Below are 23,962 nucleotides of genomic sequence, written 5' to 3' on the forward strand. Positions count from 1 at the left end.
ACGAGTTTCACTGATCAATACGAAATTCGATGGACATGTCTATCATAACAGGTTGCACAAAAAAGTCTCAAGGACCCATGCCCTCTATTGAACAGGAAGTTGGCCATGTTGGTTTGAAGAGAGCAGGATTCTCGGGCGAATTACACGGCTCATGTAAACTCAGATGAGGAAAATATGTTGCTCCCAATGACAGTTTAACCGATCAACACGAAACTGGTTGGACGTCTATCATAACAAGATGAACGAAAACGTCTCCAGGACCCATGCCTGAAATTGAGCAGGAAGTCAGCCATTTTGGTTTGAACAAGGCAGGATTGTAGAGCTCGTACTTTGATAAAGTTCGACTAAGGGGTAAAAAATGTTTGCCTCTGGCACCAGTTTGACCGATCAACATGAAACTTGGTGGCCATGTCTTTCATAATAGGATGCACGGAAAAGTCTAAAGGACGCATGCCAGAAATGAAACAGAGAGTCAACAAATTCCATAGCTCGTACTCTGACGGTATCCAAGACAGATGGGTGACGCTAAATTGCCAAGCTTGGTTGCCTCCAACATCTAATGGGGATGAAGCATGGCGTCAAAATTTGATGGTCATTATAAGGATTTGCCCTGAAAAAGGGGGTGCCAGGGCTCATTTGTCATGTCTGCTTTGTCTTCATGGGATGTAGAAATTCCATTTCAAACATAGTTTCTCAATTTCAGTATGGCGCGCCTATTTTGGGAGTAAGCGATGACGTCAGGCCGGCCTCCGTGGTGGTTGAGAAAATGATCATTCTATCCAGCTTTCAATTGCAGGAAGTGGCGAGGAACAAAAGGCATTCTTTAGACGTGGTGGGATCTGAAAGTCGTCTCCAGGTCACAGTTTAAGCTGACGTGGTGTCGGAAGACTCGGTTTGACAGCTTTTATTCCGTTAAATGCAAATCTAATGCTATGTTGCGTTTTGAATTCATGAGTAAATTCATTAACCTAAATTAAGATAAGGTTTCATTGACCCTTTTTATTTCTGTACTGCAAGCATAGCGAATGCTTTGACAAAAAAGTTGACAGCATGCCAAACTCGATCAAATGGCTGGCTTTAGGACCAAAACTAGTCAACATCGCACAAACTGACAAATTCACTCGCAAAGGGGATTGCTCTGGACTGTAAACCACTTCGAAGATCGAAGATAAAGGGTTAGAAAATGTGCTACTTATAGGCAGCGACGTTATCCAACTTTTCAACTGCCATGCAGAAACCATTTGAAGGCAATATTGTTGTGAAAAAAAAAAACTGTCCCAAAATGGCGCTATACCTTTATGCCTGTTCAGTTTTGGTGAGGGATATTTTCTACTGTTTTGTATTGAATTGCAATTAACAGCGTTAATAATATCCCTCTCTGTGTCAATTATTGGATACAATCATCCACTAAAATCAATTTAAATTAAAAAAAACAAACCGGTTTCTTTTTAGGACACATTGTCATAAAATTAAAATCTCAATAATCCAGATTAATTAATTACAAAGCCTCTAATTAATTTTATTATTTTTTAATCGACTTCCAAGGACATTTACCCCAAACGAAAATGTATTCCAGAGTATAATTGTGTATGCACATTGAGAAGCGAACGTTTTTTCTTAAAACCTCTGTCATTTTCCCGGTATGTGGAAATGTATTCTCTGCTATCAGCCATCTGTTACTGCGTCGTGGTGATCCCAGAATCCGGCGGCCACGCTGCAACTTCCCTTGGCTCAGCATCTCGTCAACTCCCAGGTGCTAACGCGCTTTCGCTAAATCCCGCACACTTTCGTTCAATAAGGTTCAAATATTGTCGAGGTTCAGCTCAGTTTAACGACATTTAGGAGAATCAAAGATGGAGGCTGAGAGGGATTGCAGAGGTTTGTGGGCAAAGTCAAGTCAAAGCTTCCGACGCTCATGTTTTTAAAATGCTTAAAATCCAAAGAAAAGATCCAATTCCAACAGATGGCACCATGGTCGCCTTTCCAAAATGTATTTGATATCGTCCCTGTCTCATGAAAACTTCTTGTAGAAATTTCTGTAAGTGTTTATCTGACTTTTATTGGCCTTGGGAGCAAAATATCTTATGCCCCTATGAATTCTGCCTAGAAATAGTTCAACCGTAAAAACAATTGCAGTAACTGTGTCTGTTAGTGAGATAAAATTTAAGTTAGGGTTCGTGGTTAGATTTTATAATATCAGTATTTGTAAAAATATAAGAGGAATATTTTTTATTGGCACTTGGGGGAGGTTCTGCCCCAATAATCAAAACAATAAATAAACAAGGAAGGAAGAAGTCAAACAATACCATAATTTTAATTATAAATTTCAAAATCAGTTTAAAAGTTTTATTTTTCGCTCTCTCTCTCGATTAAATAGACATACAGAAATTAGAGGGACAAAGTAATTTTTACAAAAAAAAAAAATAATAATTATAAAGAGCAGTCATATTTTTTCAAGAGCAAATCTGAGAATTGAGTGCTGTTGTTTTTGTTTTTTTATAAAAAATGTCCTCGTTTTTTATTTTTTTTATTTTCCGAGATTAGTCTTTTTTTCCAGAGTAATAGTTTTGTTTCAGAAAAGTTGCATTTTCGAGAAATAAGTAAAAGTGTTCAGTAATTTTAGTATTAATATAAGTAAGATAAATAAACATATAGATATAAGTATAAAAGACATTTCAAAATGAGTAAAAATAAAATCTCCACGAGACGGTGTGTGGCAATCAAGTACTTTTCCTTGTCCGATGCCTACCTAAGTGCAAGTGTGAAATTTTGAGAAAATGTTTTAATTTTAACAGTATTAATTTTCAAGAAAAAAGATCAGTTTTTGAGAAACAAATCTTATGAGAATGAAGTACTGTCCTATTAGTCCTATTATTTTATAAAACATTTTCTTTGAAAAGAAAGGTTTTTAGTACAGAATAGCTGTATTTTTATAAGATTTTTCAAGACTTTTTCGGAAGAATTAGTAAAAAAACAAAAAAAACAATGAAGTACAAAAAGCATCCAAAGAGGGAAAAGAGAGCAGCACATCAGAAAATGAGAGACAGTCGAGTAGTTTTCCTGGCCCGTATAATTTTTTTATGTATCTATTTATTTTTCAAATCGAAACGTTATTGCACGGCCGAGTGGCACCTTAGCGCGACGAGGTTGTCGAGTCTGTTTTGGTCAATGCACGAGTGGCAGCGTGGTGACGAGTGGCGTCGGTGCATTATTGCTTGGGAAGTGAACAGCGGCAAGGACAAGCGCGAAGAGGAGCTCGGGGTTCAACGAGCGACGAGAGGACGCTCGAGAGGACAACAGCGGCGAGCTGTTAGTCATGCGTCGCACGAGAGTTTTATTAATAGCGCAATTCCCGCCTGTTGGGTGACTTTATTGACTTGTTCCTAGCGCAATGCTCAAATGGCGGCTGGACAAGACCATCCAAAGCACGTTACCAAATGGATGCCACATGCCACAAACAGCCAGCAGTGACGCGAAGTCTAGTATTTGTGTCATCAAATTGTATTCATTTATTCCCAACAGTCTATTCTTATTCTTTTCATTTCATAGAGTTTCTCTTGCCTACACTGCTTCCAGTACATATTTCTGGATGTTAGATTATTATTATCCCCCCCCCCCCCCAATGGTACGTGTAATATAAACTATATTAGCAATGGGAATGTTTCTTTAACCAATCACTCTTCAAATTCGTCCTCACTTTTTCTGTCCTCTTGATTGGTTGGCCAGAACAATTTTGGATTTTCATTTTGGATTTAAGCTATTTCAAATCAAATCAAATTTTATTGATATAGCACTTTTCATACATTAAAATCAGACAATGGAAATTACAAGAATAATATAAAAACCCATACGAAAACATACACCCACACATAGGCATGCACACGCACACACACACAGCACATAATAACTGATAGTGTAGAGAATTATACGTATATCAAATTCGTCATCACAGTGTCAGAACTTTCAATTTCATTTTTTTTCATTTCAATTTTGTAGATTTTCAATTTTTTTTGTAGATTTAAACTTTTTTAGCAAATATTTTATATTCCAAATTCATCCTCACTGGGCCAGACCACTGGCCCTCAATGAGGGCATTTTCCTGTCCTCTGATTGGTTGGTCGGAACAACTTTTCAATCGTAAGTTGTTTACTGTAAAACTAAACATGAAACAAAGACAATTACACGTTGTGTATTTAAGCGAACTGCATAACTTTGTCTTACAAAAGTGCACCAGCTTACCGGTAACACATAATTAAAAACACCATAGACATGCTAACACAATCAGCATTGATAGCATCATAGTTAAAAACCTTTAAACAATTAATATTTGTAAACATTAGCAACGCATGTCGACAGAGCTTATAACAGTATTTGCCAGCGCATATTCTTTCTACGCTGTGTTGTGACGACTTTCTTCGTGATTCATCATTAAACCTGTGTATTATATGTAGGTAGATATTACACTGCCCCTTGTTGGCCACTGCATGCACACAAAACGGAGCAGCACAATGTCTATTAAAATAAAGCATTCAATCATGATGTAAAAACTAAAATGTTTGACATTCTATTTAATGATGTTATTATTGTTTGGTTTTATGCGCTACAATACGATAAAGTATGATTCAGAAACACATTAGACATTTTTAGGGAGTTAGAACAGATTAATGACATTTTCATTCATTTCGATTGGGAAAGCTGATTTGAGATACAAGTGACTTTAGTTACAAGACTTCAATTTGTAAGTCAAGGTGCCACAGTAAATTGTAAACACCCAGAAAAAAAGCGATTGCTTGAAGAAACGCAACACAGCAGGCGCGCGGACCATGATGAAGGAGAATAGAACACTTAAAAGAAAAGTAAATAGAGAAGACAAGACGTCTTAGGCAGTCACAGCTGTCGACTGCAAAGTGGCGGCCATCTTGCTTTCTAATAAGATAAGCAGATTAATGAAGATAAGGCGAAGACATGCTGTTCTCTTCTGTAACTCAGCCAACATATTCATGTGAGCGCACATTAATATGATTTAGTCCCGAGTTAGTTCATCTTGTTCAATTACAAAAAAGAAAAATGAAAAACAAAAAAATCAGCTGCGGTCAACACGGCGGTTCGTACTCGGTTTTCTTCTTCCTGCTTCGAATGATTTTCGGAAGTCATAAGTCACGTATGGTGATTGTTCCTATGTAAAAAAAAAAAGGTTAGGACACAATTTTACACATATTTGGGTCAAACTCAGAATCGTGTAGCATTTTGGCCGCTCAGTATTTCAAGGTACAACTGTACTGCTAGTCAATTGCTTGTGACGGAAAGGCATAATAAACAACTGAAATGCTCACATGGGATCTTACTAGATTAGTCTCTATTTTATAAGGGAACTATTTTTTTTAATTAAGTATGAAATCCTATTTTTTGAGAAGAAAGTTGTATTTCTTTGAAGACTGATTCTTGCAATAAAAGTAAATGTCTTTTCAATAAAACTTATCTTATGACAATATGTGTTTTATTTTTACGCGAAAAGTCAGAAATAAAGTTTTTTTTCTAAAAAGAATTACCATCTTGCCAAAATATATTGGATTTTTTCCCAAAATATTTTTTAGAAATATCTTTTAAGAATATGTTTTTAAAACGTTTTAATCTGATGAAGACAGTCATTTAAATAAAAATGACAAGAAAATTGCAAGAATATCAACATTTTCAAGAATATTTTTGAAAATTGTTTTCATTAAAGGTCCTACTCGACTGTTTTATGTTTTGTTTGTTTTTTTGGAAACATTTCCCACTTTTGAAGAAAAACAACTTCCAATCTTACAAGAATATAAAGTCCAAATGTTCGGGAGAATTTTCGATATTTGTTTTGCTTAAAAGGTCATACACTGAGTGATTTGAATCTTATAAAATACAGCTTTTGATCAAGGCTTAATACTATTTTATACACATTTTTTGATTTGAGTGAAGTTATATTTTTAAAGAAAAAAATATGCAATCTTACAAGAATAAAGTCATGTTTTTTGAGAGAAAAAAATCCTACTTTTTGAGAATGATTTTTTTTCTGAAAATTCATCTTGACAAAGAAGTTGTAATATTTCGAGAATATTATCTTCAATATTTTGGGGTAAAAAGTCTATTCTACAAGAATAAAGCTGTACAGTTTTCAGAAACAAAAGTGCTTTTTATGGAGGGAAAAAAGTACATCTTACAAGAGCAGTCATATTTTTCAAGAGTAGACATATGGTTCTTGAAAAAAAAAAAGTTTTAGTCCCACAAAATAAAGTTGTATTTTTTTATAAAAATAATCACAAACATTTTATGAGAGTATAATTTGAGAATGTTTATTCAAACAAAAGTCATAATCGTACAAAAAATAGCATTTTTCTTTGAAAGAAAAATCTTACAAGACTATACAGAATTTATGAAGAAAACTTTTGAGATTTTTTTCTTTTTTTAAATTTCATACTCCATGGAGTGATCTTTTCTTTCTAAATAAAAAAACATGCAATCTTACAAGAATAAAGTCATATTGTTTTAGGGAAATAAGGACACTATTTCTCGTTAAAAGTCATATTTTCTCAATTTTATGAGATTCCACAAAAAATGGAAAAACAACGATTCCAATTTAACTTGGGTTACAACGACATGAACAGTACCACCATCTACAGGATTGGAGTGGAACAGTATCACTTGCGGCGTTATGATTGGTTTCAGGACTAGGACTGTTCGGCCCTGGCGGAGGTCACCTCTGCACGAATAAACTTCACGTTGCATCACGATGGAGTGCAGGCCCGCCAGAACCTGCAGCAGATGCACTTCCTGAAGCTTTATCTCCAGATGAATACGATAAAATAAAATAATACAATAAGCACGTGCAGGTCAATACGACGTCTGCCGGTCTGCTCGTGGCCGACTACCCACAAGCCCTTGGGTCAGCGCAGTAAATCCAACGGGAAGAGAAGCGGGAAGCTCCGTGATGTTATGATAGACATCGCTGTCTGAGGGACCGCACAAACCAAGCGTGGGAATTGCCGCTAATCATCAGGCAACAACACTTAACGCACCGTCAATACTTCAGTGGGAAGCTTTTTGACCTCACCAAATAAATACAATGACTTCAAAAAAAATCAGAGTCTTCTTGTAAGATTATGTTGTTTTTTTTTGGGGGGGGGGGGGTTATGAAAAATTACAACTTCATTTTTGAAAGATTTCAACTTTTTTTCCCCTTTAAAAATGCAACTTTATTTTCAAAAGAATTCTTGTCAGATGACAGTTTTCATGAAAAAAAATATTGAAAAATATACCATTATACAAAAATTAAACTTTAATTACTTCTCGAAAGATTCCGACTTCTTGAAAAAAGTCAGAGTTTTTTGGGGAGGGGGGAAGTCACAAAAACCTCTTGTTTGATTATGCGACTATTTTTGAAAATTTTTATTTTCGTACCATTATGACATTTCTTGGAAAAATACAACGAAAGTCTTTAAAAGAGGAGACCTTGTAAGATTAAGATTTTCCGTGACAAAAATATGACTATTCATGTCGAAAAAAAGTCTCAAAAATATCATTCTTTAAAAAATAGGACTGTAAGTAAAATAGAACTTGAAACTTAAAAGAAAAACAATTAACCTTAGGATTGCCACCTTTTTCTATCAAAGAAGAAGACTTTTTGCTAAAAATAAAAGAAAAGAAAACGGACTCTTCTCGTATGATATAGTGTTTTTCTGGAAAAAAGGACACTTGAAAAATATGACATTATATTTGATTTTTTTATTTGAAAAAAATAATAATTACAAAATGTAAACAAATTAAATAATCCAAAATAGAAAATATGACCCTATTATCACGAGTGTACAACTTTTTCCCCAGGACAATGTCACTTTTATCCTTTAAAAATATTTGTATTCTTATTCTTATTCTTGTAAGATGATGACGTTTCTCGAAGAAATGACGAAAAGATGATTATCCTAACTCAAAGTAAAGCTTTTGCTTTTTCTTCATGCAAACGCAGTAAATCGCAGCATGTACTTTTGAGAAATGAAATTGTACGTCCTCATGATTCTGTGAAATTTTGAAGGGTTTTCTCATTTTAAAGTATGCGGCTGGCAAATGCGAGCAAGCGTCACATGCTGTCAGCCCTTTGGATTTTTTACGGGTGAAATTTAACCTGGCTTGTTATGATTCATTTATTTTTTTAATGTAGGTACTGAGCCGGCACGGTGGGCGACTGGTTAGCACGTCTGCCTCACAGTTCTGGGGACCGGGGTTCAAATCCCGGCCCCAACTGTGTGGAGTTCGCATGTTCTCCCCCGTGCCTGCGTGGGTTTTCTGCGGGCACTCCGGTTTCCTCCCACATCCCAAAAGCATGCACGGTAGGTTAATGGAAGACTCTAAATTGCCCGTAGGTGTGAATGTGAGTGCGAATGTGCCCTGCGATTGGCTGGCGTTCGGTTCAGGGTGTACCCCGCCTGCCGCCCGCAGATAGCTGGGATTGGCTCCAGCAGCTAGTGAGGAGAAGCAGTAAAGAAAATGGATGGATGGTGATATTCTCGATTGTTTTCATTCCTGGAGTAAATCAGGATGGCGTGCTCGAGAAGGACGGAAAGGAAGTTGGAGGTAAAACCAGTTTTGTGGTTGAAGGGCATCGTTCAAAAAGTAGATCGTAATGCGTTCAATGACACAAGTAATAATAGTCTCACTTGTCTTATTAATAAGTTAATTATGCCTTTTTTAATGATACGTTTGCAGAGGTAACAATGAGCTCAGAGGATTTGCATAAGTGACATTCAGTGGAATGTTTTGTTTTGTTTTGTTTCCAACACCCCAAACTCAACAGACAACTTTGGATGCACTCTTCATCGGCAGGCACGGAAACAACACATTTGTTTGGACTGAAATATATAATGTATAATATTTTCAACATTCAGTTGTAATCTTATGTAAAATAAAGTTTGATAGTTGGAAAAAAAGCTCTTTTGGGTGGGATTTTTTTTCAAATGAAAATGTTTTATTTGACAAAAAGAATATAGGGGAAAAAAAGTTTAAAAAATAAATCATATTTGCAGGAGCGGGGTTTCCCAAGAAAAAACATTTTTGTAAAAAAATAAAAAGTCATTATTTCAAGCAAATAAAGTTAAATAAAGAATTAGAGAATTAAGTTGAAATTTTCATTTCTTTAGGGGAAAAAACATTGGATTCTTTTGAATATAAAATAGGGACTAAGTTCAAATTTTCAGGAAAAAATAAGGAAAAAGACTAGATTCTTTTTATATTTTCAAAACAAATATAATCTCATGAAAACATACGTTTTTTTTAAGAAAGCATTTTTATTTCATTCATTGTCACTCTTCATTTGCATTTTGTTTTCATGTTGTTATTTTTATGTATTTTTTTATGTTGACTTGTTTTATGTCCTGTCGTTATTTCTGTACTGCACCTGACCTCCGGTTGTTTTGTAATGTGCTCAACAACGAGTCGAGTGGCGCCAATTATGAAGCTATCGTTAGATAATTATGCGCTTCTCAAGCCATTATTCAAAAGTCAGTTACGAAAGCTCACAGGTGCGTCTCCTTATTTGGCGCTTTGCCAACCCTCATGTCACGCGCGGAGATCGACGGAAGGCGGAAAACACTCGCTGTCCGCCTGCCTTGTCTTCTTTTGGGCTTTCGGCAAGCTCCCGTTTTCAATTAGCGAGCGACTCGCTCGCCGTCCCGCCGACAAACAAATATCAAGAAATATCTGTCAATATGAAGAAAGAGATGTGAAGGCGCCGACAAACAAGCCGAGCGGCGCCGGGGCGCTCCTGCTCATTATGTCTGTTTTCCCAGGGATCACTTGTGTTTGCTCGGGCGCCGAAGGTTTAAGACGCGCAGATGGCTCCCGAGCGCAGCCACGATGGCAAGTCGATTGCGGCGGCGGATCACAAAGAGACAGTTCTTTAAACACTCTTTGCATACAGTCAGATTCTTTGACGAATAAAAGTGCAGGGTTGGTTTTTTCCCAGGAGAAAGGGCATATTTATGAGGGGAAAAAAAGGTTGTATTAAAAATGACTTTTTCTTTCAATAAACATTTTTGTTTTGTTATATGAATATTGTTGCATTGTTTTGTGAAAAATATATTTTTTTAAAACATTTTATTTTTCAGAAAAAAAGGTTGTATATTTTATTATTTTAATTTTTAATAAAAGTTGTATTTTTGTAGTTATGAGAATGAAGTTGTGTTTTTTTTTTTTATTTCTAAAATAAATGAGGGGTTTTAAAAGAACCTTTTATAAGGACACTGCTTTATTCGATGAAATATACATAGTTGCATTTTTAAAAAATGGAATAAAACAAAATTATTTATTTTCAACAAAGATCCATTTTGTATAACTTTTCCCAAAGTCATAGTCTCGAAAAAAAGGTTGCATTTTTTTCAGTAACTGTTTTAGAAAAAAGTGTTTTTCAATAAAAGTCATAGTTTTTATGAGTTATGAAAATATAGTTGTTGTTGTTTTTTAAGTAGAAGTTTTTGCAGAACTTAAATAAGATTGCATTTTCCATCCATCCACTGACTTCCACTTTATCCGAGGTCGGGTCGCGGCGGCAGCAGCCGAAACAGGGAAGCTCTTCGAGGGGCCGGCCGGGAGACGTAGTCTCTCCGGCGTGTCCTGGGTCGTCCCCGTGCCTGGAACACCTCTCCAGGGAAGCGTCCGGGGGATATCATACCTAACCAGATGCCCGAGCCGCCTCATCTGGCTTCTCTCAATGCGGCGGAACGGCGGCTCTACTCTGAGCCCCTCCCGGATGACCCGACTTCTCACCCTATCTCTAAAGGAGAGCCCAGACACCCACAGCTCGTGACCAGAGGGGAGGGGAGGAACGAAGATCGACCGATAAATCGAGAGCTTCGCCCGTCGGCTTAGCTCCTTCTTCACCACGACGGACCGATACAAAGTCCGCAGCACTACGGACGCTGCACCGATCCGCCTGTCGATCTCCCGTTCAATTCTTCTCTCACTCGTGAACAAGAGCCCGAGATACTTGACCTCCTCCGCTTGGGGCAGGATCTCGTCCCCGACCTGGAGAGGGCACGCCACCCCTTTTCAACTGAGGAATATGGTCTCAGATTTGGAGGTGTCGATTTCCCTCCCAGGCCCTTCACACTTGGCAGTGAACTGCTCCGGTGAGAGCTGGAGATCACGGCTCGATGAAGCCAACGGAACCACGTCATCTGCAAAAAGCGGAGATGGAATACTGAGGCCACCAAACCGGACCCCCTCTACACCTTGACTGCTCCTAGAAATTCTGTCCATGAAGGATAAGAACAGAATCGAAAACCGCACTGCTCCTCTTGAATCTGAGAATTGACTTAGAGACGGACCCTCCTCTCCAGAACCCCTGAATTGACCTTACGAAGGAGGCTGAGGAGTGTGATCCCTTATTGTTGGAACACACCCCCTGGTCAATAATTTCAAGTTGCATTTTTTTTTTTTTTTTTCAGATGAAAAGGTCCAAAATGTTTTATTTTTTAAGATATTTTATAGTCTAAAGGAAAAAAGTGTTTTTTTTCTAGAAAAAAAAAAACATACTTATTATAAAGTATTTTCAATCAACTTTTTCTGAAAAATGTGAGTTGAAAGAAAGAGCTTTTTTTTTGGTAACGATGATATTTTGCAACCACAAATTCACACATTTTAAGGAATGAGAAAGTAATCTTGATGAAAATATAGTTTTCAAGAAAGTTTTTTTGAGAACTTCAAGACTTTTTGGTTAAAAAAAGGTTGTCTCAAGAAGTTATATTTATTTTGAAAAATCTTCCCCAAAAATGATTTTTGAATTAATAATTAACAATAACAAACAAACAAAAGTTATTTTATTTATTTAAAAACATGTTCAAATATCGACCTTAAAAATATAGTTTCATTCCTTCAAGAAAAAACAACGAAAGAAAAACACTGTAAACTATTTGTATAATTTGCATTATTCAAAAATAGTATGTTTTCAAGGGAAGAAATATTTTTGAGGAGAATTTTCTTTTTATATTTTCAAGAAAAACGTAACAAGTAAAAGAACGTTTCACTGTGGCTTTTTGTTTATTCATGAAAAAAAAACAAAAAAACAGCAGAACACCAATAGAATGCCAGCGCAGACCGACCCGACTGGTACACACGGCGGCGGCTACTAAACACGTGAGGGGTGTGGGCACATCTGTTGGCCCGCTAACCATCCGACCGCCGTTTCCCAGGTGCTCGACACACACTCGGCACGAGAAGATGCAGAAGAAGAAGAAGCTGAGTGAAAGAGAGGCACCACAGACTTTTCTTAACTCAGCACATTTGCACTCTATTTACAACAATACGAACACACGCGCACGTGTACATATGTGCTATGTACACTTTTGCAAACATCGAAAGTCCGTCGGCCAGCTAAAAGAGCGAGAAGCGCGTCTGCAGGGAGGGAGCACTTAGAAAACAATCAGTGGGAATAAAACAACAACAAAGAAAAACAAATTTGTTGTACGCAATTAGCTGGTTAACCAAACAAGGAAGACAGACATGATTTCCACACAGATTGCATAATGTTTTTTTCTCTCTCTCTCTCTACACGCTTATTAAGCTTATTTGCATGATCCTTGTAAAAATTGCATACAACATGAAATCAATGCCACTTTTTTTTTTTCTTTCTGGGACTATAGGCCACCTTTAAAGCACATTTCTCCACGGAAAACATTTAAGACACTTTTTGTTGTTCTCTGTCCGTCCAGTTATAAATAGGAAATAAATGAGGGGGGAAATAAATGTAAAAGAAAAAGAAAAAGAAAAAAAGTTACATCATCAACACTGCAAATAAATAAGAAAGATGGCATCATTCACATTTCTCATTGTGTGTTCCAGTGGCAAAAGGAACCGTGTGGTACAAGGCATTGTTGGCATAGTTTGATCATATATATCACAGATATTTATTTATACACATAAAGTAGAGAGAAACTTTTCCTTAGATTCTATTCATCCCCAACAAACCACACAGCTTGTTGATCATCATACGATTGAGAAGAAAGTTAAGAAGAAGAATACGTGACACCTTGTGGTCTTTTAAGGCCTTGTCAAACAACTTGGTCCTTGATTTTTGTTTAAACAAATAAACAAAAACATCACGCACGTAAAACCACAAAAGTCGATCACGGGAATTCAAAATAAAAATAAAAAATGAAGACCCGCATGGATTTTTATACTTTCCGACCAAATCAGGAGCTCCGAGATGGAAAGAAAGTCGGTGGGAGGACGTGTCCACACGTACGCGCTTACGTTCTAATAAGGATTTTTTTTTTAGATGCCCTTTGTCCACATGAAAATTCAGATTCTTAATTAAATAGAAAAAAGCTAAACTTTTGAAAAACTGGCTAGGGTGAAATCTGTCCAGAACTATGTCCTCAGCATTTGTCGTACTAAAAAAAAAAAAAAAAAAAAAAAAAAAACATAATCTTGCATGAAAATAAGATTTAGAGGAACACAAGACAATCTTATGAGAAACAAAAAATTATTATTTCAGAATAACTGTATTTTGCTGAAAAAACGAAGCGTCTTACACAGAAAAACGTTTGGGTTTTTTTCTTATTTTGAGGAAAATATTGTGCAACAAAAACAATATGGGGTGCTTTTTTTATATATAAAGTATTTTTGAGAAAAAGGAAATCTTAAAATACTCATTCTTAATTCAAGAAAAATTTTTTACTTTTTTGATTTTTGGCCCATAGTTGTGTTTTTCAAGCGATTAAAGTCATAATTGTAAACAAAAAAGAAAAGTCAAGAAAAAAGATGTTTTTTTTAAATTTTATTTTTTTATTTGAATTTACTCTTAGTCATAGTGTTCAAGACTAAAGATGTAATTTCACCACAATAACATGGTGTTTTGAGGAAAAAGGTAAGTATCTCATGCAGAAAAAACAAAATATAATAATAATATTTAACCTTGAAATTAGTTGCATTTGTTTCAGGAAATAATAGATGCACTTTTAACAGAATCATTTTGTATTTTGAGAACGTATCTTAAGCATAAAAAAAGAAATAAGTTTTGGTAGGAGGAAATTAAAATGTAATTTTACAGATTAATCATATTTTTCAAAAGAAAAAAGTACATTGAAGCAGAATAACTGAACTTTGAGGGGGAAAGTAAATACTTTATGTAAAAAAGATTTTTTTACATTTTGTTTTTAGAAAAACAATGTTTTTTAAGAGAAAAAAGATGCAATCTTTTGAGATTGGTCAAATGGAAACAAAAACAAAACAAGTATTTCTACCAGAATAATTACTTATTTTTGAGGGGGAAAGGTTAATCTTACATTAATAGACAGATTTTATATTAAGAAAAATCTTCTACGAATTAGGTACTAGGCAACTAGTCATAATCTTATGATTAGTTGTGTTTTCTGACAGCAAGAACTCAAAATCTTATAAAAATAAAGTCAGATCTTTTCAGGAAAAGAAACTGAAATCTTCAAGGTAGTGACATTTTCGGCAAACTAAATTATTTTGTTTTGTTTTGTTTTGTTTTTCACAAAAGTTGTTTTTAAGGGTAAATACTATCTTTTTCTGGAAAATCCATTGTAATCCTACAACAATAAAAGTATATTTATTTTCTTTTTTTTTTAGTAAACTAATAATTTAGCAAGAAACAAAGTATTTTTAGCAAAACCACCATATTCTTATGAGAATATTTTATTCATAGCCTATATTAAAATTTTATTTTTCGACAATGTGCAAACCTCACGAGAATAGTATTTTTTTCCCCGAGAAAAATGGTGTTATTTTATGAGTCCTATTTGCCTAGAAAAACTCTACATGAACACATTTTTGAGAAACATTATTTTACGAGAATAGTTGTATATTTTTTTTAAATGCATTTCTAAACATTTAATAATATTCTTTTGGATTAAAGTTGTAACTTGAGAAGAATAAAGTTGTATTTTTGGGAGAAAAAAGTCAATCTTACGAGAATAAATGAGCATTTTTGGAGAAAAAGAATCTTAGGAGAATTATGGATTTATGTGGAGAGAGACATTTTTAAAAAATCCTGTTATGTATGGACATATAGAAGATGTTTTTAATGGTGTGAAAAGTAAAACAATACCTTTTTAAACAACTGCAGTACGTGTGAACATGTCCTTAAAGACGGAGTGCAGTCTAATAGCTTAACTGCCAACGTAATTACTGTCTTACTGTCAATTAAAAAAACAAAATAGCAACGTTCTTGCTCACAATTGTGTATTATTTTCCTTTATGTCTATGTAGATTGTCAGTCATGGTCACGGGAATGCACAAAGGTTGAATTGTAAAATCGGATCAGAAATCGGGGGAGGACCAAAAAGTCGAAAAAGATTGAACTCTTCTGCCTTTCCAAAAATGTTTATAAATGACTGGCGATTATGCTATTAGGCTAACGATTTGCACCTGATTTCCACTTGTTTTGTTTCTTTGTACAGGTTACGAAACAATGCCAGAAGAGTCTTTACAGTGTATCATCATCATCGTCATCATCATAATAATAATAATAATAATAATAATAATAATACAATACTTTTACAAAATGCAAAACTCGGGAGTCCAGGCCTGTCTTATGTTCCTTTTAGTCGTTGGCTTGCTCCGTCACGGGCGTGAGTCCTCCTCCGCCTCGCCCCATCCGCTCCTCCGTCTTGACCACGAAGGCGTTGCTGTTGGTCTGCGTGCTCTCGTCCGTCTCCTTGAGGGCGTCGCCGCCCTCCCTGGGGTCCGAGGGTTCCTCGTCGAAGGCGGCGGGGCTGCCGCCGCTGCTGCAGCTGCTGCCGCTGCTTCTTGCGTTGTTGTTGCCGTTGTTAGCGGCCGGCGTCTCCTTGGGCGCTTTGGCCGGGTGGTTGACGTAGAAGCGCTGGTTCTGGAAGAACTTGATGACAGTGAGTTTGGGGAGGTCCAGCTGGGCGGACAGCGTGTGGACGGCCTCCTCGTCCGGGTATGGGCCCACGTCCTGGATGAAGCTCTGCAGGATACCCAGAGCCTCCAGGGAGATCTTGCCGCCCCCCGTGCGCGACTTGACCAGGCTGCGCACCACGTCGTCCTCCGTCTCGGCCGGAGAGGCGGTGGAGGGCTGCCGGGGGGGCAGGCGGGGGCCCGAGGGCGGCTGCTGGGACGGGAAGGGCTGGGACGGGTGATGCAGGCTCAGGGCCGACTGGTGCTGAGACTGCAAACGAGACCCACAAAATGTTAGAGGTTTACACTATCTTCCCGGCAGCACCGTCTGCCCGAAACCACATTTTGCGGCTCTGGTAAAGTCGAATTAAGTCTGTTAACCGTCGCATGCCGGGACGCTTCGCCATTGAACGTAACAAAATGGCTCCCACACACCCCAGTTTTCCTCAAGAACTGGGACAAACTCAAAAGAAGGTGACAAAATTGAAAGGGCCGTGTGATGCCGGGGAATAAATAAGCTTCCTGTCCCACTACGGACCGCCTCCAAGTTTTGATACGCCCTTTTATATATACTGTCAAGATTAGTAGGGTTCACCCACTTTTACTATAAAGGCGGGCAAAAAAGTATTTAGTCAGCCACCAATTGTGCAACTTCTTCCACTTAAAAAGATGAGGGTGGCCTGTAATTTGCATCATAGGTCTAATCTCACTTATGAGAGACAAAATGAGGAACAATTTAATACAAAATCCAGAAAATCATTTATAAGCAAATTATGGTGGCAAATAAGTATTTGATCACCTCCAAACATGTAGGCGCCATGCATCGTGAGATTTTGAGTGAAAACCTCCTTCCATCGGCAAGGGCATTGAAGATGAAACATGGCTTTCAGCATGACAATGATCCCAAACACACCGCCCCGGCTACGAAAGAGCGGCTTCGTAAGTAGCATTTCAAGGTCCTGGAGCGGCCTAGCCAGTCTCCAGATCTCAACCCCATCGAAAATCCTTGGAGGGAGTTGAAAGTCTGTGTTGCCTCGCGACAGCCCCAAAACATCACTCCTCCAGAGGAGGTCTGCATGGAGGAATGGGCCAGAATAGCAGCAACAGTGTGTGAAGACTTACAGAAAACGTTTGGCCTCTGTCATTGCCAACAAAGGGTATATAACAAAGTATTGAGATGAACTTTTGTTATTGACCAAATACTTCTTTTCCACCATAATTTGCTAATAAATTCTTTAAAAATCAGACAATGTGATTTTCTGGATTTGTTTTTTTCTCATATTGTCTCTCATAGCTGAGGTATACCTATGATGAAAATGACAGGTCTCTCTCATCTTTTTAAGTGGGAAAACAATTGGTGGCTGACTAAATACTTTTTTTGCCCCACTGTATTTATGTGCTGCGATTGGCTGCCGACCAGTTCAGGGTGTACCCCGCCTCTCGCCCGAAGATGGCTGGGGTAGGCTCCAGCACGCCCGCGACCCATGTGAGGATAAAGCGCTACGGAAAATGGATGGATTTATTTATGTGTGTGTGGGAGGAAAAGGCATAAAATAAAATTATTTTTTCAAGACAATGTTGTATATCTTCAAGAAAAATAATTACCATAACAATAATTATGAATTATTATAATAAATAAGTATTATAATTATGATACTTTTGGGATAAAATCTATTTTTGAAGACTAAAGTAGTATTTTTTCACTAATAATATTTTTTCAAGATGATAAGTTGTATTTGTTTAGAATAAAAAAACAAAATTGTTTCAAGGGGGAAAAATTATTTTGTTGTGAAAAAAGTATTTTCTTTACAGAATAAATTCCTATATTTAAAAGAAAAGGGTGTATTTTTTGTCAGGGAAAAAAATCATCTTGAAGAAAGTTTTTTTTCTAAAAATGTTATTCTTGGAGAGAAAAGGGATTATTTTTCTTAAAAATAAAGAGATTTTCAAGAAACAAAAATCAGGGTTAAGTTATATTTATTTTGAGAAGTTATTAAGTTTCTTTCAAGTATTTTTATGGTGGAAAATAGTCTTTCCCCCCCAAAAAAAGTAGTTGTATTTTTTTTAAATGAATTAAATCATATTTATTTAAGAGAACATGTATTTTTGAGTCACAATTATGTAATAATCCTTTAAGAAAAGATGTAGTTTCTGGGGGGTGGGGGGAATCAGTTTTTCAAGAATAACTTTTTTTTCCAAGAAAAAGTCAATTTTCTGGATATTTTTTGCATGAATAAAGTAGTAATCTTCCCAAAATAACATTTTTTTAAAAATCAAGAAAAGTTCTCATTTACACTCAAATGAAAAACTGACTTAAATTGTTACTTTTCTTGTCAGCCCGCAATTGTCTTAGTCATTGTTTTGTGACATCATTTATCTGCAGCCGATCGGCCGAGATTGTGTGCGCTTATTCCTGAGGGTAAACAAACGGCACTTTCAAAAGTCATTTTATGTGTGTGGGTTTGCGTGCGTCCGCGAGTGGGCGAGCGGAGTTGCCTGTTGACCCGTCAAAACGCTCCCGCTTTGATCTTCATAAGTGGAAGGACATGAGGAGATGTTCCACAAGAGCGTGTTTGCACAACAACACTTGACTAACGGACACGCACACGCGGACAACATCAACTCTCACACACACTCAACACAGCAAGTCCAAAATTCTGCTTTTGTGAAGTTAATAATAATGTATATTGTATAATGCGTACCCCCGAAATTGACCTCAAAATTCTGGAAAACCCTTCTACCTATGTATAATGCATTTTTACAATACATGATTTTGCTTCTCCCCATATGATCAAAACATTTAGTATTATCTGTATTTTGTTATTTTTTTTCAAATAATTATTCTGAAGTTAAACACCTTATTTGAACACACAATATTTTGAAATTCACACCCCTACTTTTATTTAGTAGATGAGCAAACACACAGTTGTGCTCATGTTTGATTTCCCAGGCAGAATTTGTAAGATGTGTCCAATTCTTTTAAGAAAACATGAAGGACCAGGCGAAACACATTAAATTTTATTTTAATGGGATTCAAATTAAACTGTCAAGCATTTTAGAAATGCATGGCTGGTAACCAGTTCAGGGTGTGTACCCCGCCTCCTGCCCGATGGATTTACAATGGCACCTTTGGCTTTTTCTTTGGCTTTTAAGTCACAAGGAAAAAAACACTACCAATAGTCTTTTTTTTATATTTTTGGCAAATACAGCCACATTTCTGTCGAAAAAAAGTTTAATTTTCCCATCCATCCATTTTCTGAGCCGCTTATCCTCACCAGGGTCGCGGGCGTGCTGGAGCCTATCCCAGCGATCATAGGGCAGGAGGCGGGGTACACCCTGGACTGGTTGCCAGCCAATCGCAGGGCACATACAAACAGGCGGGTCCGGGATTTGAACCCCAGTCCTCATAACTGTGAGGCAGATGCTCTAAGCAGTCGTCCACCGTGCCGCCAGTTAATTTTTTTTTAAATAATTTTTTTTAAAATAAGGTTGTGTTTTTAAGAAAATTTATATTTGGGAGAAAAACATTTTTGGGGGAATTAAATGTTTGGATAAAAAAGAATTTAAAATTTTATTTTTCTACGAGTTGAGTTATTTTTCCCTTCAAGAAAAGAGTTGTTTTTCAATGAACGGCACATTTTTTCAAGAAACATATTTTTTGTGGAGAAGAGTATTTTTTTCCCCGAGAATGTGCTTTTTGTTTTTTTTCTTCAAGAAAATGTCATTTTATTTCTATCAATGGTGATAATTTTTCAAATAAAAGGATTTGGATTTTTTTCAAAAAGTAAGTTATTGTAAGAAAATAAGTTGTATTTTTCCAAATAATATTTTATTTTATTAATATTTTTATTTATTATTATTTTTAAATTTTTATAAAAAAGTAGTATTTTTCCAGAATGAAATCATATTTTCCGTCAATAATTTTAATATATTTTTTAAAGAATAAATAATGTTTTCAAGAAAAAGATGTTTTGTTACAAGAAAAACACATTTACATTCAACTAAATGAAACACTGCCTTGAATCGTAATTTTTCTTTTCAAAAGTTTAGTGTGACATAGTTGACCTGCAGCTGGTCGGCGGAGACGTGTGAGAAGTGCGACGGCCTGTCCGCGGCGTTGGTGTGGTGTTGCTGTCCGCTGCTGCTCTCCTGCTCGTAGATGGCGTCGCGCTCGGCCTGCGACAGGCTGAGGAAGCGGCGGATCATTGACAAATTCTCCCACAGCGTCCGGTTCTCCGGAGACGGATCTTCCTTCCAGCGGAGAAGCTCACACAGCCAGCCCTGGAGAACAAAAAAGCACACAACATCTCACAACAACTCCACGTACAAATTTATTGGGACACTACGCTGCAGCTAATGGGCCTGTGGCAGAAAGATATTTTATATATATAATTGGGGTGGGACTTTAACACATTACGCATGACAGCTGCATTTCCACCTGAAGTTCAAGCAGCCATTTTAGTTCAATGACAACTTCTTTTTCCATGTGTCCCTTAAGAACATTAAGGATGGGTTCGGTAGGAGCGCGGCCACTGTAGTAATCTGGCGTCCGGTGTTCATCACCGCCGGATTACACAGGCGGCGCTCGCTCGCTCGCTCAGTCATTGGCTGGCTGGCACGTGCGCGCTCTCACGCGCGAGCCCGACCGTGGCGGCCGAGCACACACGCTGTACGCGGGAGATAACTCAGCACTTTGCGCGTCCCATTCCAGATCCTCCCGTAAGCCTCATCAAACCGTAGAAAAAGGAGGAGGAGGAGGTGGGAGAAAGGAAGAGAAAGAGAGAAAGAGGGGCCATAAAGCCTGCGTGCCCACCTTGTTCCTTTGCCACATTTATTGTTGCCTTCCTTAATTTGCATGCAGAGGGATTTGGACCGTGCTCCAGTTGGGCCGTCTGTGCTTTCAGCTGATTCGGCAGTGAGGGAGGACACACACACACACACACACACACACACACACGTACACACACTTGTCTTGTCCAACGCGAGCCTGCAACAGCGTAATCCAACTCAAACACTCTGCAAAGCAGCAGGATTAAACCCAAAGTAGCAGAGCCAATCAAAGCCCACACGGTGGGAACTCCCCTTCCCTGCCAGGAAGTCCATTTCATTAAACACAAACACCGTGCTACATTTCGTAGCTTGCCGCTAGTCATGGTGCAGAGTCAACCCCAAAAGTTCCTGGTCCACTTCTCACTCTTTTTTAGGCCCCAATGACATTTTGACAATTGTCCCCACTGTCCAAACATAGTCCTCGAAAAGTTCAGAGTTTTGGGATAAAATTTGCACCTTAAATTCCAGTAAATTTTAATTATTGTTACTTTGTAATTCCTGGAATTAAAATAGGTTTCCAAGTAATGTGCAGACCCTGCCCCGAAGCAGTGATGGCTGGTCAACAGATGGCGCTAGGGTGCCGGAAGTAACAAGTTGGAACTAAAATAGGTTCCAGGTGATGTGCAGACCCTGCCTCAAAGGTTGCACAAGAAAGTACTATCTCACAAGCAAACCCCGATAAATTACAATCGGCGCCAAATTTAGACAGTACTTGTAGTTCCCGCCATCCGCACATGGTCCTCCAAAAGTTCTTTTATCTAAATAAAATTTCCACCTTAAGTTTTAGGAAATTATTCGTTTTTTTAGTAGCCACATTGCACAATAGAAATAAATTGACAACTAGAAATAATCTAAAAAGTAAAAAAAAAAAAAAAAACAAATCCACTGCATAAGCAACGTGATTACACCTCTTTCCAGTTCTTCCTGACAACCACCACCGTCATGTTCAACATTCCTGACATGTTGTCCTGGCATCATGTTTACCTTTTTAGTTTATCTTTCCATGATGTTGTTTTGCAGATCAACCACTGAAAAGCTATTAAAAAAAATGTTCCAGAAAAAAACAAAGTCTGGAGAACTCTCTTTCCCATTCGGACGGATCACACTCGGATCCGACCGAAGGCTGTTCAAAAAATTAACCTAGCAGATTCAAGTTGAAAGAGTGAAACTATGAAGCCACGGTGTGTTGTCAGGGTCACCAATCAATCAACGAAGTGTGACAGGAACCAGTTAAGTCAAGAGAAATTCTTCACATGATGCACCAGTCGCAATGTCGGATGCCCATCTCCAATCGTCGCAAATCTGAAGCTACAATCACTGGTTTTAATCGGTTGATAAATTGTCAATTTGAGGTGAGTTTATTGCCCTGCGATTGGCTGGCAACCAGTTCAGGGTGTACCCCGCCTCCTGCCCGATGACAGCTGGGATAGGCTCCGGCACGCCCGCGACCCTAGTGAGGAGAAGCGGCTCAGAAAATGGATGGATGGATGGAAGGTGAGTTTATGAAAAAGAAAAAAAAAATCTATAATTTTTCCTGAAGGAAAATGTGGAATCTTTTTTCTTAAGGGACTTATTTGGAATACTGAATATTGTGAATGTATAATTATTTTAATCATTGAGAAATGGTGCATTTGTTATTTTCTTGTCATTAATTTTGTAATTTCGCAAGAACATTTTGAAATTCTTCTCCTTCAAAAAAAAAAAATTTACTTGGAAAGCTGAACATTTTTTGTATGTTGCAATGATTTGACTCTGTTGAGAAATAGTGGATTTGTTGACTTCTTTCCATGACTGTTTTGGGGGAATTTCCTCATGGTAAAATGAAGAATTCTTGAAAAAGTAGGATTTTTGGGGGAGACTGGTGACCATAATTATTTGAATGGCTACAATAATTTCCTCACAAAATGAATCAGAATCACTTTCAGGATTTGTCTCCTCAGACATACTGTTTTTATTCAGGAGAAAGTAAGGACTGATAGTCCTTGTTGCCATTGTTCATTGTTTACATGAGTTATGTGAAACTTGTAAATTGGCACGATAAGCCCAAAACCCGATTCGTTTCCCACATTAGCCAATCTCCCCAGTCTGCCTCACTCATTTCCCAATCATAGTCCTTTCTATTTGGTTTCAAAGTCCACTTTTGCTCGACATAGATTGTCATGTACCAGTCGTAACGCCATCGCCGTCAGCAAGTTGAGTAGCTCAAAGCCCCTCAAACATCCAGGTGACATACTAAGGTATGAAATCCTCCTCCTATAGGTGTCTGACAAGCTCCCAGATGCTGTAAACAGGTTCATCCCAGCAATAAACAGCGAGAGCTCGGGATTATCGCGCAATCTTGGCACACACCTGCCAAAATATTGGACCGTAATCCTCTGCCTCTAGGTCGCCATCACCTAATTAATAATCAAGAGAGTCGGTGTGGGGTATTTCAGCGTCGAAAAAGCAGAATATAGATTTTCGTGTGACGTGTGACCGAGAAGTGGCGAGTTCACTCGGTCGTAAAGCCATCAGTGGGTCTTTTGTGGTTCAGATGGCACAATAGTGCGATTCATAGTGTTGATGTGGTGTGCGAGAGGTGAAGTCACAAGCTGTCCAATGACACACACACACCTTCCCATCTAATCTCATTTGGTCGTTATCGGGCCCATCAGGCTGACCTCGGCCTCCGGATAAATGAAAAAAAGCCAACAGATGTCCATCAGTTTGCCCTTTTTTGCTGCTAAAGTGAGTCCTAAAAATAAAGACACAGTCCTCGATGTGTTTTATTTGGTTCATAGACTCAACGGATGACTAAACAAAAGGGCAAGTTTCTTGATGATAAAAAAAATGTAATGAAATAATTCCCATCAGTCTGCCTTTTTATGCTGTTAAAGTCCTATAAATAAAGGCGAGGCGAGCTACTCAAAGCTAAAAACTGAAATAAAATAAGCCAGAAGATGCTCATTAGTTTGCCGTTTTTGCTGCTGAAGCGAATCCTTGAAAAAAAAGACAGTCTTCAAACGTGTTCTCGTTGGACAGTCCTAAATATGTTTTCTCTGGTTCCCAGGCTCAACGGATAACCAAACGTAAGTCCAGAAAAGCTTCTTGAAGCTATAAACTGAAATGAAATAAGCAAACGTACGCCAATCAGTTTGCCTTCTTATGCTGCTACAGTGAGTCCTACGTATAAAAACACAGCCTTTGGTTCCCAGGCTCAACGAATGACGAAACGGAAGGCCGGACA

At 37.7% G+C, this 23,962-nt stretch overlaps 1 protein-coding gene across 5 annotated transcripts in view; it reads right to left on the reverse strand.

The window, feature by feature from the left end:
- Window positions 1-12,613: 12,613 nt before the first annotated feature.
- Window positions 12,614-23,962, reverse strand: part of satb1b (SATB homeobox 1b) — a 90,533-nt gene continuing 79,184 nt past the window's right edge. For all 5 annotated transcript variants that reach the window (XM_061674761.1, XM_061674762.1, XM_061674764.1 and 2 more), the window contains 2 exons: window positions 19,972-20,187; window positions 12,614-16,177 (listed from right to left, as the gene is read on the reverse strand). In XM_061674761.1, the coding sequence (XP_061530745.1) occupies window positions 15,590-16,177; window positions 19,972-20,187 (804 nt within the window). In that variant the 3' untranslated portion in view covers window positions 12,614-15,589. The remainder of the gene's footprint in view (window positions 16,178-19,971; window positions 20,188-23,962) is intronic.

This window comes from Phycodurus eques, chromosome 4 (assembly GCF_024500275.1).
Source record: "Phycodurus eques isolate BA_2022a chromosome 4, UOR_Pequ_1.1, whole genome shotgun sequence".
Classification (NCBI taxonomy): Eukaryota; Metazoa; Chordata; class Actinopteri; order Syngnathiformes; family Syngnathidae; genus Phycodurus; species Phycodurus eques.